The sequence below is a fragment of the Nicotiana sylvestris genome, chromosome 7 (genome assembly GCF_000393655.2).
Source record: "Nicotiana sylvestris chromosome 7, ASM39365v2, whole genome shotgun sequence".
NCBI classification, from domain to species: domain Eukaryota; kingdom Viridiplantae; phylum Streptophyta; class Magnoliopsida; order Solanales; family Solanaceae; genus Nicotiana; species Nicotiana sylvestris.
In genome coordinates this window covers 16,481,264-16,489,706 of record NC_091063.1, presented here as the reverse complement: position 1 = coordinate 16,489,706, position 8,443 = coordinate 16,481,264, and the positions used below count along the sequence as shown (strand labels likewise).

The 8,443-nt window shown below is 31.2% G+C and overlaps 1 protein-coding gene across 1 annotated transcript; it reads left to right on the top strand.

The window, feature by feature from the left end:
* The first annotated feature begins 1,628 nt into the window (after positions 1-1,628).
* LOC104209982 (uncharacterized) lies at positions 1,629-3,873 on the top strand. Its single transcript, XM_009758759.2, has 2 exons — positions 1,629-3,070; positions 3,269-3,873. The coding sequence occupies exons 1-2, from the start codon at positions 2,623-2,625 to the stop codon at positions 3,358-3,360; spliced, it is 540 nt and encodes a 179-aa protein (XP_009757061.1). The 5' UTR covers positions 1,629-2,622; the 3' UTR covers positions 3,361-3,873.
* The last annotated feature ends 4,570 nt before the right edge of the window (positions 3,874-8,443 follow it).

Here is an 8,443-nt window from a genome sequence, read left to right as displayed (position 1 = left end):
AGCTACATCATTATTAGTAGGGGATAAAAGTTGCATTCTTGATTAATTTGCAGTCTTTTTTATGTCTATATGATAGTGTATCAAGAAAGTTGAGGTGCTTCTCTTTGTTCTTGAGGTCTGGTGTTGACAACATTTTTTATCAAAAAAAGATTAATGGGATTGGTTTCATTGCATCAACATTCAATTTCATCAAGAGAATTCCTATAATAGCCAATCGGATTCACTATTTATTTTTTCTAATAGGTATATATAGATTATACATAGTTATACATATATCACACATGATTTATACATATATTATGCATAAACTGGCTATTTTTTGTTTAAGCGGATAGATGCACGGCTATTTAGGTTAATTCTTCTTCGTAATATTAGGAAAACAGCATTTCCTTTCTCTTAAAGATTGAAAATCCAAGATAGAGAAATTCTGCAAATATCTTTATGATGAACTAGTAATTTTTAAAAAAGGCAGCTTCATGCACAAAGTATCCAGCGTTCACTTTGGGTCTAAAGAAAATGCCGCACCTCAAGGGATGTAATATAAGCAATCTACCGTAATGCAAATATCAATAGCTGATTTCATGACTCGAATTCATGACCTATAGGTTCCGCGTAGACAACTTGACCGTTGCTCCAAGAGTCCGTTCGAAAAATAGTAATTTAAGAATAAAAATAAAAATTTGAGGTTTGGTAATGACTTAAGAAATGGAAGGCACTAAAGATTTTGAATTTATCTACTTTCATTTTATTTCCCTCCTATCTCTCCTTACCTAACTAGTTAAAATAACAGATAAAAGGCTTGGCAGCAAGTATACTGATATAGGAGCATTAACCTTGCTTTGGTTATAATCCAGATTATGGAGTACGTGAATTCATCATTTCTTCGTCAAATTAGCTATTTTATATACGTATTTTCTCGAATTTGTATAATAATAAATACTCCAAAAAGTTGAATGATGTAGTTTGTTGAATATTAAGTTAATTACCCGTGGGAATAAGGATCGATTCTCACTTAATTAGTACTTCCTCTGTTCCAGTTTATGTGAACCTATTTCTTTTTTGGTCTGTTCCAAAAAGAATGAATCCTTTCTAAATTTGGTAACAATTTAGTTTAAAGTTACAACTCTACCTTTAATGAGAAGCTTTTATAACCACACAAATACTCTGGGCCCATTTGGACTTGTTTAGGACCACAAATTTAAAAATTCTTCATTTTTTTCTTAAACTCCGGGCTCAGTCAAACAGGTTCAAGTAGATTAGAACGTATGGAGTACTACTTTTTTTCTTTTCTTTTTTTAATGGTACGCCTACGTCTGTGAACACAATGGTTTCTGACAAGTCCTAGTCAATATAATGTTTTGATGTCACTAAGGCAAAATTTTATTTAAATTTTGACCGAAATAATGAAAACAACGACAACAACAACAAATTTAGTAAAATTTTACTAACGGGTCTAGGGAGTATAGTAATTGTACAGACCTTACCCTTATCTTACAAGAATAGAAAAATTGTTTGCGGTAGATCCTCGACTCAGAAATAAAAAGATAGCAATAAACAAATAACAGCAACAACAATATAATAGTGCAAATGGCCAAGTAATAAGAAAGATTTAGGAACAGGAAAATACAAGAATAATGACAGTACTACCGATAAGAACAATTGCAAAAAGAAAGAAAAAAAGTAATTGGTGGTGTACTTAAACTCAGTCAATGGCGCAGATAAGTGAGAAAGGAAGGTTCTTTAATTTGGTTGTGAAACAACAAAATAGCTGCTTTCCATTTAGTTTAAGGCTAAAAAGAAAGTGGATATACAATTGAAGCTTATCCATCTGAATCTTGGTAAAACTTTCAGGTATATATGGCAGTGAGATTATATATATAAAGGTTTTCTTGAAGTTTTGAATCACAGAACAAATAACCATTTCTTTTTACTGCTTGTACTTAAGTTTTTTTTTTTTTTCAAAACTCTTTTTCATGAAAATTGGAGGGGAGAAATGCCATGTGGTAAGCTCAGAGATCTGCACATGGCTTTCTCAAATTTCTAAGTTTTTGAAACAGTAGTAGGAAAGTGAGGAGTTCAAGAGAATCAGTTACAGAGGAAGACCACTAGATTGGTGTTTAAAAAAAAAAACAAATAAATAACACTTCTCTAGGTATAGTTGGGAAATGTGAGTCAATGAAGAGGGAAACAGCCCAGCAATTCAATTCCTTGTTTGAAAAATTCTCATTATTTAAACCTGCATAGTCTATTCTTCTCTTCCATTTTTAATCTTCTTCTTTTGGCATTTTCCACTTCATTTACTGCCTCTTTTTACTAAGTTTTTTTTTGCATTTCACAGCTGAAAAAAATATGCTGTATTTGCTTTCTTGATCTAAGTTGCACTGTCTGGCTATTGAAGAATGTATTGAATATCATCTTGTTAATGTCTAAGTTTCTTGTATCCATTACTGCATTCATAAAAATCACAGCTTTTTCAAGAAAAGAGAAGAAAGTTCCAATCTTTTCCTTTGCCTTTTTCCAATAAACTTTTAAAAGTGTCACCTTATTGGATATTATAATTTTCCTACTTTTCCTTTTGTTTCCCTTATTTCTTTTGCAAAATCTTGAGAACTTCATACCAAAATGTCTTCTTCTATGTCTCTACTCAGAAACTCAATACCACTGATTTCTATTCTGGTTCCACCATACTTGTTATTTGCCAGTTTTTCAGGATATGGGGTTATTTCTATTTCTATCACAACTTCAGTTTTAATTGTATCTACTTTAGCTTTCACATTCTCAAAACAAAGAAATAGTATCCAAAAGAAATCAGTCCAAGAAGTAGAAAAACAAGAACAAGAAGCAGTTCCCAACAGTCAGCTAATGGAACAAACACCTCAAGTTAAGCAAATGGTATCAGACCAACAACCTCAAAATGCAAACTTTGGACAAGTTGAGGAAGTTTTAGCAGTCAAGAAACCTGGAAATGAAAATGGGGTGGCTCAAATTCTTGATTTATATTCAGAAAGTTCAAGTCTTGGTAGGCATTCATCTTCAAGTGAAGATTCTGATATTGATTGGCCATTCTCAGGTGAGCTAGAACACAGTCCATTATGTTCAGATGGTTCAATTTCTGATGAGGAAAGTCTAATTGAAATAGCATTACCAAGTGGCCAATTTGTAAAAGATCCTCCTAAGTTATCTTTTCAACAGTATAACCAAAAGGTATTTGCAGATTTAGCCCCAAAATCTATCTTTCAACAACATTGTCTTATGGATTTCTTGGCAGATATAAGTGATGTGTATGAAGAAGACAATTTGATTGAGATTGATATATCCATTGGATCCATCAAATGTTCTGGATTTGAAATTCCAGCATAAGTTAGAAGGGGAGCTTTGGAGCAACGTAAAGCCGTCTCCATGTAACCTTTAGGTTACATGTTCAAGTTGTGGAAGTAGCTACACATGCTTGCATTACTATTGGTTGTCTACGTCACACCTTTCGGAATGCGATTTTTCCCCGGACTTTACGCGAACACGAAATACTTTGTGTACCTTATAGCGGATTTAACTTATTAAATTATCTTATGCCTAGTTTGTTTAAGTTTTTTGATCCTTATGGATTTTGTGCTTACTTTAAGAATTAAGGCAATAGGGTTTACAAGAATAGGAGCCAAAATTTACTTTTTCTTTTGTTGTGAAAAGTGAAGTTTGTGTTTGCTATTACATTAACTTTGACCCCACTAAAAGAGACTTTGGATACCAATTAGAGCTGCAGTTGTGCTTGTATTGTGGTGGTCATTTGTTTTCTCTTAATGCACATTTAAAGTGTTATTAAAAGTTTAAAAGGATCTTATTCCTAGGCCATTAATAAATAAGATTATTCTATTTGCATTTTATGTCTCAATCTTCTTTTTGCTGTCCTATGGCCTTATCTAATTTATTCCGTTTGTTGAATCACATCTCAGTCTTAAGATCTAATCACATGCTCTGATCCATTTCTTGATTTCCGTTTTGATATTTACCAAAGCAATAGAACTGATTCAGGTTAGCTGCTAGGTCTCATTTAGCCATAAATAATCTATTGGTATTTGCAAATTCTAGTTTGGCCATCAGTATTTTCAAATACTGAATATCAATATTTGAAAATAAAATTAAAAAGTATTTCAAGTGAAATAATTGTTTTCACTCACATATCGATACAAATATTTTATTTCTACTTCAACCAAATATTGTCCTATAGATAGGATTTCTAAATGGTAATCTCCTTTATAATTATTTTTTAGTAATCTCTTACCAAGCAATAGAACTGATTCATAAATAATCTACTGGTATTTGCAAATATTAGTTTAGCCATCCGTATTTACAAATACTGAATGTCAATATTTGAAAAAAATAATATTTAAAAAGTTTTTCAAGTGAAATAATTGTTTTCACTCACATACCGATACAAATATTATTTTTTCTGCTTAAACCAAATATTGTCCTATAGATGGCTTTTAGTTTCTCAGATTTTCTGCTCCTTTGGGATTTCTTAATGGTAATCTCCTTCGTAATTCTTTTTTTGTAGTAATCTCTTTGGAGGTAATCTCCATAAATTATCCAGAGTGCTTTGATTATTATTTGATTCTATCCATTTAATTTACTACTACCATTGAAGTAATTGAGGTAACAATATTTTAAAGAACTTGATCAAGATCACATCACATCTTCTATGTTGCGGAAAATCGTGGATTAACTAGCATACAATCACATACAAAGCATAAAGAAGAAATAACACAAGGATTTAACGAGGTTCGGCTAAATCTAATCTTTCGGCCGGAAGCAAAGAGAGTTTTTCACTATAAATGAAAAGAATAACACAATAAAATCTTTAGAATCTCCAATTATAACCCCTATATACAACAACAACAATCCTAGTGTAATCCCATAAGTAGATTCTGAGAAGGGTAGTGTCTACGCAAACCTTACCCCAACCTAGATGATAGAGGGACTGTATCCGATAGAAATTATAACCCCTATATCTTAATCCCAAATAATCTGAAATCTATCAAAGAAAGGTTTTCCCAATTTTATAAGGACAATAAATTTTTCTTTTTCGAATCTATTAGAACAATGTCTTTCCCAAACTTATAGAATGATGAGTTTCTTAAAAATATAATGAAAAATTCAATTACATATATCACATTCTAGCTAAGATTACATATGTTGAAATCCTTTCTGCACACATGACTGAATATTGATCTTGCCCAAAGTTTGGAATACTTAGGGTTAGGGGTGTACATGGATCGGGTTGGTTTGGTTTTTATCAAAATCAAATTAAACCAACTATATCGGTTTGGATTGGTTCGAATTTGTCGGACTTTTCGGGTTTTTTGTTATTTTAATATTATTTCAATCTTACTTTGTTAAATTTTTTATAAGTAAATATATGTTTAAAAATATAAAAAGTTGACAGACATATTATCTATTAAAATATTCTTATGAGAGAATTTTCTTAGTAACACATAATAGTTATTTTTTTAGTCATCTGACAATAATGTTTCGTTGATGTACACCTTCAAGGTTAACCGAATTTAGTAATTAAACCTAAAAATCAATATGATACCTAAATAATAATAATCACTTCACATTCAAAAAAGATATAACATTTTTTAAATCTTAACATATGATATGAATATGGAAGAACAAAGAGATTGACACATTTCGGTAATGATGAGAAAGTGATCCTACAACCCATTATTTAAGGTTAGTATATATGGAACACTTCATATACTATTAAATATTATATCCCGCAAGATAATCCCAAATATTTCTAGATATTTTAAAAAGAAAATTCTATATAAAATCTTAGAAGTACATATAAAAATTATATATTTATATGTCGGTTTGGTTCAGATTTTTTTATTCAATTATCAAACCTAGTCGAATTTTTTAATCGGTTTGGTTTGACTTTTCGGTTTGATGCGATTTTTCGGTTCGGTTTGTACACCCCTATTTAGGGTATAAGTCAATGAATATCAAACCTTTGAAAACATTTCTTTTGGGCTAAATGGTACCTTATTGAAGGCAGATATAAGATTCAGAAGAGCTGGCTCTCTATAAGTTTCAATAACAAAACTACTCGGAGACATGTAACATATTATTAGTGCGGAATCGTCTTTATTAGGGAGCATTTTACCTTAAAGTGTGAGACTTTTTGCCCCTGACTTATTTTTAGTAGGTTACAATACAGATATTAAACACCAAGTGTTAAATCAAAAAAAAAAAACTGCATTAGGTCTCAAATAGAAACAAAATTGACGACGAGGGCTATGCTAACTAAGGAATTCTTGAACCACACGTTGTGATTCTTGGCCATAAGATCCTGTCACAGAGACTTCTAACACATTATGGGCAATGCCTCAATTTTGTAATAATAGAGAGCTTAAAAAAAAATTGAGAGAGTGAAAAAAAAGAAAAACCGATGGGGCGTATGTAGTACATAAGTGACGGGTTCAATTGAACCCGTAACTTTCGAAATGGAACATAAATTTATGTGTAAAAATCTACTAAATTGTAACACATAGTATACATGAACCCATAACGTTAAGAATATACTGGGTTTAATACTAAAATCTTAAAGATTGAACCCATAAAGTTTAAATCAATATATAAGAAAAAAGGAAGACAGGATTAAAGCGAAAAAGAGAAAGTGGAAATATGACAAATTAGTAATTAAGGGGTTGGGGTCACAATCATCGTAATTTTCTTTTGTGATATTTCCATGTTTAGCATGTAACATGTTTTTACTTCCTTTTTTTTCTCACTTATTAAAGTGGCATTATTTCTGAAAAAGCATATAAGAAAAAGAAGAGATTTTTTACATGATACAAGTTCAATACATTTCATAGCTAATTCTTTATTTTGAAAAGATTAGCTTGCTTTTGGAATAGTTGTTGGAAACGATTTTGTGGTTTTATTCCAGGGTAAAGTTGTGTATTTGGATTAGTTAATTAGATTTTTTATTCTTGAATTTTTTTGTACTGCATGTTTTTAAAATGTGCCTTTCGATGGTTGTATATGGATCTTTTATATAAAAAAAGTCTTTATGTGATTTTTGAAAATCCGAATCCGCTTTTTAACGGAAGAAATTTTGTTTTGAGTTTTTGGAATAATTGTTTTAAAGATGCTTGTAAACCAAAGTGATTTATTTGAAGGATATAAATGCATATGCTAACGATATGATTTTTTTTAAAGATTACTCAGGTCGACCTTTAGTGGTAGGTCAATATCATTTTTATCATGTGACCAACTAGCGCTTAAAATATATATATACCCAAATTACTTTCTAACCAATTAATCTCTATGTAGATTTATAATTTAAATTCTACCATAGATTATGCATTAAAAATAGGACATTATTAAAGAATCAAGTAGAAGCTAAAATGTAGAAATTTTACGGGGCGCCCTATTTGGTCGCCCCATTAACCTATACTCATTTTTTAAATTTTTTTTTAACTTGTACCCACTTTTTAAACAACTTCAGCCCCCTTTCTCCTCCTTCATTTTCTTCTTCTTCTTTCTTCTGCTGCTGAATTTTTCAAAGTTTCTTATATACAGTTGCTTTTTTTTCTTCTTCTGAAATTATTCCTTGTATGATGAAACTAGAGAAATCTTCTTAAAACTTAAAATTCTAGGCACAAATATTTCTGTAATTGTGAACTTTCTGGCAGATGGAAGCGTAAGTTTTGATAACTTCGTGTAGCATCATTGGGAATTTATTTTTCTGCTTTAGCCATGTGTGTAGTTGTCTTTATCACAGTTCCCTTTTGGATATGTCCTGGTGTATCGGAACTCAACAACTGGTTAATGTTACACTTGTCCATATCAATGCAATTAGTGCTTTTAAGATGGATACTAGTTCTTCAAAAACTTCAGCTTATTTAGTGCTGAAGTGTTTACAAATGAACTAAATAACTTTAGCATCTTCTGCTGAAGTTTTTGAAAAAGTTTATCCAGGACAAAAAAAACTTCAGCATCTTCTGCTAAAGTTTTTGAAAAAGCTTAATGACAAAACTAATGAATCCAGGACAAAAAAAACTTTAGCTTATTTAGTGCAATTACAAACAAAAACTTCAGTAAATAGAGAACAAAACTTTAGCTACTATGCTTAAGTTCAGCAATTACAAACAAAAACTTCAGCAAATAGAGAACAAAACTTCAGCTACTATGCTTAAGTTCAGCGATTACAAACAAAAACTTCAGCACACTTGGTTCAGCACACTTGCTACTTCAGGCCCGTCTACTAGAATGCTGAAGTTTTGTGTGATTGTCTTTGCTACTTCAACCCCGCATGCTGAAGTTACGCGAAAAATTGGGTACGTTTGCAATTTTTTTTTTGCAAAGCGGGCACAAGTTAAAACGTGACCCAAAAAGCGGGTATAGATGCAAGCACCCCATATTAGTTAAGATAATAACAAAC